The sequence below is a fragment of the Ursus americanus genome, chromosome 7 (genome assembly GCF_024610735.1).
Source record: "Ursus americanus isolate L20-20 chromosome 7, mUrsAme1.1.p, whole genome shotgun sequence".
Taxonomy (NCBI): domain Eukaryota; kingdom Metazoa; phylum Chordata; class Mammalia; order Carnivora; family Ursidae; genus Ursus; species Ursus americanus.
Window position 1 is genome coordinate 29,526,028 of NC_142133.1, and position 12,013 is coordinate 29,538,040.

The 12,013-nt window shown below is 34.7% G+C and overlaps 1 protein-coding gene across 9 annotated transcripts in view; it reads left to right on the plus strand.

Annotated features, from left to right (window-relative positions):
• EHBP1 (EH domain binding protein 1) overlaps positions 1–12,013 on the plus strand; it is a 336,619-nt gene that overhangs the window by 123,415 nt on the left and 201,191 nt on the right. For 8 of the 9 annotated variants that reach the window (XM_045788076.2, XM_045788073.2, XM_045788075.2 and 5 more), the window contains exons 6-7: positions 8,687–8,868; positions 11,487–11,626. In XM_045788076.2, the coding sequence (XP_045644032.1) occupies positions 8,687–8,868; positions 11,487–11,626 (322 nt within the window). Of the gene's footprint in view, positions 1–8,686; positions 8,869–9,175; positions 10,061–11,486; positions 11,627–12,013 lie in introns of those variants that run through there. The other variant, XM_087863430.1, reaches the window with a different exon arrangement.

Here is a 12,013-nt window from a genome sequence, read left to right on the forward strand (position 1 = left end):
TAATGAATTTACTGCACAGAAGAAAACAGTGAGGAGGGGCGCCTGGGTGGCTCAGTCGTTAAGCGTCTGTCTTCGGCTCAGGTCATGATCCCAGGGTCCTGGGATCGAGCCCCACATTGGGCTCCTTGCTCAGTGGAAAGTCTGCTTCTTCCTCTCTCACTCCCCCTGCTTGTGTTCCCTCTCTCGCTGTGTCTCTCTCTGTCAAATAAATAAAATCTTGAAAGAAAGAAAGAGAGAGAGAGAGAAAAAGAAAGAAAGAAAGAAAGAAAGAAAGAAAGAAAGAAAGAAAGAAAGAAAGAAAGAAAAAGAAAGAAAGAAAGAAAGAAAGAGAGAAAGAAAGAAAGAAAGAAAAACAATGAAGAAGCTTGCCTCTTCTGTTCTTAGTATTAATAGGTAGAAGAGATATCAACCTTGAAAATTTATAACTAGGAACTAGTCTTTATTGGGTTTCAATTGTATATGTTCTTAATGTGATGAAATTACTAATTTCATTAAATTTTGACCCTTGAATATTGAGTCTTTTTAATATTCTCTGTGAGAAAATGTAAAGTATACATGAAGCATTCAGACTGCATTGCAAAAGGAAAAGTTATTTAAGAAGAAGCACTTGTGTGATTATTTGAGTTATAAGGTAAACTAATCACCCTTTTCCCCTGAAACACTTTTTTCTTGAAAAAAAATGACTCACTGGTTATGCACACTTGGGTATATATTTGACAAACATTTTCTTGAAACTGAATAAAGTGAGCCTGCTATTTAAGGGTAAGTTACTAAAACTATTTGCTCCCAGTGATGAAATTCAGGCTTTCAAGTGAAAATCAGAATTTTGAAAAACTTGATATCTCCATGTTAAGCTTATAGTTTTCCAGTGTCTAAAGATTTTTCTGATGGAATAGGTAGTGATATAAGCAAATATGGTTATTTTGGTATTATATAATAGGGTGTATCAACATTTAAAATACCTGCATAATTCAGAGAATCAGTATTTTCCAAAGACCAAAGTGTATGATGTTACAAAATCATGCGTGAGTAAAAAACCCATTCAACATGGATTATAGAGCATTGGATCTTAATTTAACAGAGTTTGAAAAGTTAATTGATACGATTTCAAATTCCACATTACCGTTAACCTTTAAGAAAGTACCATTTGTGGAGTTTTAATATCATACCAAAGGAGACCCCAAATTATCTGAAAACATCATTAAAATACTCCTGTCTTTTCCAGCTGTCTATATGTATGAGGTTGGATTTTCTTCATATACTTCAACTGAGATAACATACCACACAGATTGAATATGAAAGTAGATATGAGAATCTAGCTATCTATTAAATTGGACATTAGTGATATTTTAGAGAGGTATAAACACGTTAAAGAGATTTGTAAGAATATGAAACAGTGACAGTCTTATTAAAGTGTTTTGGGTGGCGCCTGGGCGGCTCAGTTGGTTAAGCCTCTGACTCTTGATTTTGGCTCAGGTCATGATCTTGGGGTTGGGCTCTGTGCTCAGCAAGGAGTCTGCTTGAGCTTCTCTCTCTCCATCTCCCTCTGCCCCTCCCCCCACTCTTGTGTGTATATGCTCTCTCTCTCTCTAAAAAATCTTTAAAAAATTGTTTTGCACAGAGTGTATACAGAAAGCAACAGGTCTGGATGGGTTCACTGATGAATTCTACCAAACATTTAAGAAAGTTTATCAATTCTCTACAATCTCTTTTGGAGGATAGAAGCAGAGGAAATACTTCTTAACTTATTCTGTGAGGCCAACATTACTCTATACCAAAACCAAACAAAGACATTACATGAAAAGAAAACTACAGACCAATACCTCTTAATGACATAGATGTAAAAATTCTCAACAAATTTTTAGCAGATTGAATCCAAAAAAATATAAAAAGAATTACAACTAAGTGGGATTTATCTCAGACATGCAAGTCTGGTTCAGTATTTGAAAATTACTTAATGTAATCCACCACTAAAACTTAAAATTCACCTGACTATATCAGTAGATGAAGAAAAAGCATTTGACAAAATCCAACATCCATTAATGATAAAAAATCTCAGCCAACCGGGAATAGCAGGGAACTTCTTCAACTTAATAAAGAACGTCTACAAAATCCCAACAGCTAACATCATGCTTTATGGTGAGAAACTCAAAGCTTTCCCACTAAAGCTTTCCCACTACAAGGCAAGGATGCCTCTTTTACTACTTCTCTGTAGTGTACTGGAAGTCCTTGATGATGAAATAAGACAAGAAAAGGAAATAAAAAGTATACAGATTGGGAAGTAAGGTATAAAACTGTTTTTGTTCACAAAACACATGATCATCTATGTAGAAAGCAAAAAAATTAACAGAAATGCTCCTGGAACAAATAAGTGATTATATAGCAAGTCTATAGGATACAAGGTTTATGTATAAAAGTCAGTTGCTTTCCTGTATATCAACAATGAACAAGTGTATTTGAAATTAAAAACACAATTTCATTTACATTACCACCCCAAAAAGCAAAATACTTAGGTATAGATCTTGTACAAAACATGTATAAGATGTATATGAAGAATACTACAAAATTCTGATGAGCAAAATCAAAGAACTAAAATAAATGTTCATGTTCATGGATAGGAAGACTCAATATTGTCAAGATGTCCATTCTTTACAACTTGATCTATAGATTAAATGCAGTCCCAATGAAAATCCCAACAAGGTGCTATGTGGATATCAACAAACTGATTCTAAAGTTTGTGTGGAAATGCAAAACTCAGAATAGCCAACACAATATTGAAGGAGAAGAACAAAGTTGGAGAACTGACATTACCTGAATTCAGGACTTAGTATAAAGCTACAATAATCAATACTGTGTAATATTGGTGAAAAAAGAGACATCAGTGGAACAAAATAGAGAGCCTATGTAGACCTCCATAAATGTAGTCAACTGATTTTTGGCAAAGGAGTAAAATGAAGGAAGATAGTCTTTTCAACAAATGGTGCTGGAACAACTGGACATCCATATGAAAAAAAAATGCATCTAGACAGACACTTTATACCCTTCACAAAAATTAACTCAAAATGGTCAGTGACCAAAATGTAAAATGCAAAACTACAAAACTACTGGAAGATAACACAGGAGAAAACCTAGATAATATTGGGTATGGTGATGCTGTTTTAGATACAAAATGAAACATATGATCCATGAAAGAAATAATGGATAAATTCATTAAAATTAAAAACTTGCTTTATGAAAGACAATGTAAAGAGAAGAAGAGAAGCAACAGACAGAAAATACTTATAAAAGACATATCTGATAAAGGAATGTTATCTAAAACATATAAAGAACAATACAAGAGCAAACAACTCAATTAAAAAAATGGGACAAAAACTTTAAGAAACACCTTGCCAAAGAAGATGTACAGGGGCGCCTGGGTGGCACAGTGGTTAAGCGTCTGCCTTCGGCTCAGGGCGTGATCCCGCCGTTGTGGGATCGAGCCCCACATCAGGCTCCTCTGCTATGAGCCTGCTTCTTCCTCTCCCACTACCCCTGCTTGTGTTCCCTCTCTCGCTGGCTGTCTTTGTCAACTAAATAAATAAAAAATCTTAAAAAAAAAAAAGAACATTTTGTGTAATAAAACTCTGAAAAATCATAAAACCTAAGTAGTGCTCCCCCCACCCCCACCCCGGTCCTCATATATGGGAGAAAGAGTTCAATTTCTAGTTGTGGTTTATGTGACATTTTAATAGGTAGAGGAAATCAGTCAAAAAAATTTTTAAGATTTTATTTATTTAACAGAGAGAGAGAAAAAGAGAACACAGCAGGGGAGCTGCAGAGGGAGAGGGAGAAGCAGGCTCCCCACTGAGCTGGGATCCTGACATGGGGCTTCATCTCAGGACACTGAGATCATGACCTGAGCCAAAGGCAGACACTTTACTGACTGAGCCACCCAGGTGCCCTGTCAGTCAAATATTTTAATCAGAGAGGCATTATATTAGTTGTTCATATCTTGGGATCCATAATAAATGAACCATCTTACTATGAACTATTCTGTAAGACGACCTTAACTTGAATAATTTGGATGAGAGATATTCTGTCCGACTTCTTATAACATGAAAAAAAGGATACCCCATTTAACTAAATTGCTTGCTACCGTTATGTTTTATATTATGTAGTTAGTCTTGGATGGGGGGGTGGGGAAGTGGCAACATTAGCTACATTGCTTTTTTGGTAAAATCTATGTTTAAAAATATTTGTAAAGAAGCCCTGAATCTCACAAAAATGTATTTATTTATTTTATAATCCGTTCATTCTTTACTAATAAAGTGGTTATAATTTTTTTTTCTCTTTTATGCTATACAGAGAAAACATTTATTCACCTATTGCTTGTGTTGTTATCACCTGAATAGCAATGAGGGCACCTTGAAGTGGAGAGTTTTTTTAGGTCTGGTAAGAATGTAGGGGTTCCAGGCATGAATTTTAGTAACATAACAGCATTACTTTAAAGTAAACATCCTGCACTGAGTTATGCTTATTTGTATTTCTAATTTCAAGATTGGTGATCCTGGATGGACTATTTATAATATTAATGTAATAAACCAGGTTAAATGGTCCACAAATATTAATAATAAATACTATTACTAAGCACCTACCATATGCTAAAAATCCTACTAGATATTTTAGTATGTCATTGCAAGAATCTCTCTAGGACATATTTCTAGGATGGAAATTATTACTCAGTTGTAAGATATGCATGTGTTACACTTTACAAAGTAATGTCAACTTGCTTTCCAAAGTGACTGTATCTATTGAAACTCCCTCATGCAGTGTGAGAGAGTTTGCATTGTACCTCATTTTTATCAACACTTGGTATTTTCCAAACTTTAAAAACATTTGCCAATATGACAGTGTGAAAATGAGGCTCAGATACATGAAGAAATGGGGCAAAGATCAACTAGTGAATAAATGCTGATGTGACATTCAAATGCTGGTTTGCCTGGTTACAACTACAATAGGCTGGATTTCAAAGAAATGGAAATATATAGTCTAAGCCTTTTTTTTTTTTTTTTAGATTTTATTTATTTATTTATTTATTTATTTATTTTAGAGAGAGAGAGAGCGCATGAGAGAACACGCATGTACCAGTTGGGGGAGGGGCAGAGGGAGAGGGAGAAGCAGCCTCCCTGCTAAGCAGGGAGCCTGAGGAGCACTGAGCTCTGTCCCAGGACCCTGGGGATCATGACCTGAGACAAAGGCAGACACTTAACCGACTGAGCCACCCAGACGCCCCAGCTAAGTCTTTTTTATTACACAAGAGTACTTAGGAAAAATGAGAGTGAGAGTTCTTAAGTAAAATGATTATATTATGTAAGAGCTTCCTTAGGGGAAGTATTTCTGAAAGTGTGATTTTAGATTAACTGGATTAGAATCACCTGGTAGTAGTGGTGTGGGTGTGAGTCGGGCGGGATGGGAGTAGAGATGGGAGGTACTTATTATTTTTAGAAATGTGGCAGATTCCTGAGCTGATCTCTGGTTTTACTAATTTAAGATCTCTGGGGGTGGGATCCAGTTATCTAGATTGTCTAAAGCTCTCCTAGTTTTTTGTTTTTTAGTAAACAGTAAAGTTTAAGAACTTCAGCTTTAGGAGTTTTGAAGTTATTCCTCAAATACTGTCAGATTCACATATAAACAGGTATAAACATAGGCCCAGAGACAGAAACTTACTCTTACATGTATGTGAACGCTCACTTCTTACTGACTTTTGTCATCTAACTTCCTTTCTGAGTTCCTTTCCTATTCTCTTATTTCTGTCCTCTTGTCCACCTTGCATATGACATGAAATAGCATTAGGACTCTGGAAGCAATAAGAGTAATTCTCTCTACACTCTCTCTGCCTGGGTGGCCTCTACTCTTTTCTGGAAGGATGATAGGATGCAAAAGACATGCTCATCTCGCAAGTGCAATCACTTATTTCATTCCTCTTTATAGAACTGTTGGTAGCAATGGGTAAAGATTTAAACTCGGTTGTAAGAAGTGAAGATTCATGGAGGTGGGGTTAGAGCTGTGAAAGATCCTTATATTTTTCTCATTACTGTTCTTTTTAAATATTTTTTCTATGAGACAGCTAATTTTAAAGAGGGAAACAGTATGTGAGCTTGGTGAATGGTATTACTAGAAATACCATTCAGACCTCTTTTCCCAGCACAGACTTTAGTGAGATCCTGTGTTAATAATAGGAATGGATATCATAGACTCAAAAGAGCTTTGTTCTGTTCACCTGTCCAGACCTTTCAAAGGGCTGTTTTCATTGTTGCTGATCAAGTAAATACTTAATTAAGTGGTACAATTAGTTATGTTTAGAATTCAGTAGCCTTTATTTTCTGTTGTTTCAGAGAAGCTGATTTACCAAAAATTTAAAAACTCCTTGAGTTCAGCAAAAAAACCTTTTTTGTACACAGTTTTTATCTAAAAAAATAAATTTGAATGTTAATCATCAAAACTCTAGATTTTGTAGGAATTATCCTTAAATTGGGCTTTCAAATTATGCTCATTTACAAGTTATCTTAATTTTTATAGTTTGATTATTTGCTTATAAAATTATATAATTATTATTAAGGGATTAGTGTCATACTTTGTGAAACAGATTTGTTTAACAAAATCTGAAAGTAATGTGTGGCAGTTTGTATGTCATGCTTCCAAAACAGAGGCTTTAAATCCTATATTATATGTAAAAGTTGTTAGCTATTCTAAAGGTACAATAAGAGATTATTGTTCATATCAGTGTAATAAATTGATACTACCTGATCATACTTTTTCATTTTGCACATTGTCAGAACCTTGGACCTTAATCTTATTCTTTGATTGACATTAGCGACCAGGGAAAGAACACTTGTATTGTTTGGGATAGTCACATCTGTTCAACTTGATTCAGTTGAGGGTATTTGCATATTCTTAAGTATTTCTTCTGAGAGGGCTTAAATCCTTCTCAAGTGCTTGATGCATTTTTGAAATTCATTCATAAGGTATCTACATGCACTAATAGTTCTGTATAATATTGCTGTGCATAATCTGACAGATAAGACCACATTTTAAAACAAGGTATTCTTTAGGGATGCTACATTACATTTTTACTTGTCCTGCTGGCAGAAATGTCAGTTTTTTCTAAAAGGCTGGTTTAATGTTTTGATTAAATTAGTGTATCTTTATTTTAGTCAGGTTTGTCAATCATAAGACAAATAAAGTAAAAATTTATTAAGTAATAATCCAAAGGTTAATGGTAGTTTTTCCTGCCTTGGTTGGAAAATTGAATAATTTTAGATAAAACCATTGTAGAGCTTAAATGGATTTCTGATTAGTCTCCTTATTTTATAGGGAAGGTTAGTGAGGCTCAGGTTTACTTACTCAAGGTCACACAGCTTGAAAATTAGGCCTGATTTTATTTATTTATTTTTTTTTATTTTTTATTTTTAAAGATTTTATTTATTTATTTGACAGAGATAGAGACAGCCAGCGAGAGAGGGAGCACAAGCAGGGGGAGCGGGAGAGGAAGAAGCAGGCTCACAGTGGAGGAGCCTGATGTGGGGCTCGATCCCAGAACGCCGGGATCACGCCCTGAGCCGAAGGCAGGCGCTTAACCGCTGTGCCACCCAGGCGCCCCTAGGCCTGATTTTAGATCTGAACTCCCAGACCAGTAAATCCTAAGGAATGCTGGTATATGACTTCTGGTTTACATTAATGATGGCATACATATGACCTCTGATTTACATTGTTTACAAATTATCTTCATCTAAAATGTCCCCTTGCCATTAGAACACATAGTCAGGTATTATGCCTTAATCATCATCATATCTCTCCCGAATCAATGACGTATCTTATACATAGGTAATGCCCAATCATTATTTTGCTGTTCTGTTTTCATTGTTCTCCTAGGCTATTATTCTGCAAAGAATAATTTTGAAATGAGATAGCTTATTACTAGAAAGCTAAGTACTTGATAGCAAATCGGTTTCATTTTGTATTCATTTCCGATGAATTTGGTAATAGCTGTGTGGAGCATTTTGAGACCTACTGGAGTCAGTTGGCAGTGTCTGCCACAGTTATGGCATCAGAGAAACCAATGGTTTCTTCCTTAGTAAATGTGATCCAAGGGGAAGGAAAGAGGACTGTAGAGTGGAGTCATCAGAAAAGTCCCTGGGAAGAGATAAGGCTCAAATTAGAGAATAAATAGAACTCAGATACTATAGGTAAAAACGAGGTTAGAATGCCATAGAGGCTGGGAGTTCCATAAAAAATTGGAGAAATTCAAAAAGAAATGTCATTAGGTTACATTAAATAGAATGAAAGGAAGGAAAACAGTTGTTGAGTACTTTCGATGCCTATCTCTGTGCTAGATCCTCTTTTTAGAGGAACTGTGGACACTTTCTGTCCTAGTTTGCATTCCTTGCTTTTTCTTTCCTGAGATATTTAGGGTTGTTTTAGTTTATCTTTATTTCTGCCTGGGCCAGCTCTCTCCAATTTTTATCTGTCTTATTTAAAGATATAAAAGTTATAAACAACTTCATCACAATAATAATATTGTGTTATAGGAATTCATTAGGGAAGGAAGTTTCAACTGTTATTTAATCATATTATTAAAATACTGTTTTAAAATACTTGGGTATAAAATAAATAACTCCAAACTTCTGAATTATTTTTTATCTTCCAGGAATCCCCTTCTGGTCGAAGGAAAGCTCTTGCTACTAGCAGCATCAACATGAAACAGTATGCAAGCCCTATGCCAACTCAGACTGATGTCAAGTTAAAATTCAAGCCATTGTCTAAAAAAGTTGTATCTGCCACTCTCCAGTTTTCATTATCTTGCATTTTCCTTCGGGAGGGAAAAGCCACGTAAGTGTCTTTTGTCAAGAAGACAAACTCCTTCTGAGTGTGTTTTAAAACTGTATGTAAACAGCTTTTGACTCAGTAGACTGGCAACAGTTGAGAATATCCTACTGCATACCAGTCATTCTTGCCATTCTTTGTTTCAGAGCCTGAATTAAATGAATTCCTTGTTATTTATAGTCTCTTGACTCTAGAGAATGAACAGTAATATAAAAGTGGCTATAGCAAGTTCCAAATTTTAAATTGTACGTTATAGGGCATCATACACGTTTGTTTTGTATTTCATTGTCTTCAGTATACGTAATCGTACTCTGAAGTACAGACAGTTCAATTTGTAGAGCTGTTCGATGAAGCTGAGATATAAAAGGAACGCAAAATGAAAAGTTTAGGATAAGAGGAATAAAAGAAGTAAAGGAACTTTTCCCAATTCATGTTCTTTGGCCCAGCCTTCTAAAAATTGTATAGCAAAGTACAATTTGCTATTAACTGTTCATATCAAAAATCACTTCTTAAGCACTGAATAGGCATTGCACGAAGGTAGTTCCTGCACCAGTTCTGGTCTCCTAAGGGTAAAATTCTAACTGGATAAAATGAGGTAGGCATACCTGGAGGAGGAAAAAAAGTAACGTATGCACCATGGTTGTTGCCTACAGTCAAGTCAAGGATGAGTGCGTGTTGGAGGTATAATGAAAGGGTTAGTACCTGCTTGGAGAGGAAGATCAGTAAGGGAAGAAATGGAGATTCTCAGTCTAGACTTAAAAGGTGAGAGGAAGAAGCTAGCTATGAACATTTCGATCCAATCTAAATCACAGTTCTAAATGTATTTGAGCCAGTGGAATGTGGTTACTATAATTGGCCATGTTCGCTTGACTGATTAGACTGGATTCTGTGCGTCAGTCAAAATGAGATGTTTGGCACTCATCTACAGGGCAGCAAACGACTTGGTAGATAACAGTAAGCCTCATCTCTGGAAAGTTGGCTTTTGAGTGAGTGTGGTAGAGAGACAGTACAGAATGGAAGCAATCAGTCTTTCATCTCAGGACCTTAAATTTTAGTATTAAATACTGAGAAATTAAAAATAAAGAACTTACCCTGAAGTTAAAGCCAAAATGAAAGGAAAGGAAGCACAGGAAGAAGAGAGAAAACAAAATCAGAGAAGATCCTCTGATTGCGGACTCCTTTCCACGGGGCAGCAGCAGTAAGTGAATCAGCACCATCCATGGGAGAATCTGGGTGAGAGGAATTCAGTTGAACCAAATGTCTCAATTCCAATGGAGAATTCTCGCAAAACACCCTAAACTCCCTCTCTACCTCCACACTCCTTGATTCCTAACCTCCCTCTCTACCTCCACACTCCTTGATTCCTAACCTTTCAGAGAAAAATGTTCAAGGTTAAAATCCAAAATATGAAGAAATTAAAGAAGTAAAATTAAGCAAGTTAACATTTCAAGAATAATGTTATATCTTGAAATTTTCCCCCATTGGTAGATGAGCAATTTGTAAGGCATTCCTATAAGGTAATACAACTTTTTTTGTTTATGCAGACTTTGTGTCACTAAACTTATTTTTAAAAGGGGAAATGATTTGGTTAACTTTAAGCTTACGTGAGAGATAATGCAAAGAATTAAAAAACCTGTTTAGTCTGCAAAATTGTACTATATTTAGGAGATAAGTGAATATTAATGAACATTTCTACAAAAGAGTTTTCTTGTTTTGTTTTTTATTTTATTGTTTTTATTTTATTTACAGTATCTTAATTTGGCTTTCTGAATTTTAGGGAAGTATATCAGATTGAAATCTAGTTTGTATATAACATATTAGAAATTTGTTTTATTCACTGTAGTTTATTTGAAATTTAAGGTGAAAATAATAGATTGAGAAAACATATTATTTGGTGCTTAGAGTACTTAATGGAAACTATATACACTTATATTTAAAATACTTCAAGATAAAGACATTTTTACATTTTATCAAATACATGATATTTAACTTGTATTTAATCAACTCAGGTCATTTTTCATCTTGTAATTTTTAAAAATGCTAGACTTGAAGGTGTTTTTTTCCGTTACAGTAGTTCCTTAACTTTTGGGGAGTTAGGGCCCCTTTGAGAAAAATGCACAGTTAAACAAGATTTAAGTATAATTTACAGGGGTTTACCATTTCTTTTTCTTCCTACTCACCAAGTGAAAAGGGTTCACGGATTTTAGATTAAGAATTTCTATTCTAATTTATTTTGAAAGGTTGAATACTTTAAAGTCTAGATCTCATTGATTTGCAAACTGTCTCACTGTTTTATGAAACAAGTTTTTATTTCCAGGTTTAATGACTAGATAACCACACTTTAATCCTATGAAGAAAATTTTAGTCTTCCACAGATCTACAGCACAGAGTTAAACTAACTCCTAACCAGTTAGTTTTTAATCCAGTTTGCTTTTTACTATTTAAACATACCATTTAAAAATTAATGAATAGGAGTATTTAGATTTTCAATAGTCTTGGGCAACTGTTTAAAAAGGCTCATTAACATATAGAAAGAAGGAACATACTATTATTTTCTTAAGCAACATTTTTTCAAACAATGTCATTTCATGAGCTGTGTAGTAAATTTTAAATCATTCGTGTAGGGATGAAGACATGCAAAGTTTGGCTAGTTTGATGAGTATGAAGCAGGCTGACATTGGCAATTTAGATGACTTTGAAGAAGATAATGAAGAAGATGACGAGAACCGAGTGAACCAAGAGGAAAAGGCAGCAAAAATTACAGGTTGGTTTTGTTAGCATTAAGCTAGAAGTTTATCTTTTTTTTTTTTGCAAAGTTGAAAACTCATTCTTGTTTTCCCGGAAAAAACAATGCCTCTAACAAAATATTTTTTCTTCCTTAAAGCCTTTCTAATGTAATATAATATACCATTTAGCTCTCTGAAAACTTTATGTGCTGATGGTTAGGAACAGATTTTCACAATTTAAAATCAAGTCCAAGCTTCGTCAAGAAAGCATAAAACTTTAATGGAACTACTAATTATAGTATAAAGTAGCCTAAATATGTTCACACTTCTTTTGTCAATGTATGGGTGAACCTTCTTATAAGTAAAGATCTGCCATAAGGGTGTCAGGACAAGATGAATTGGCTACCTTCTTCTAGCTCATGTGT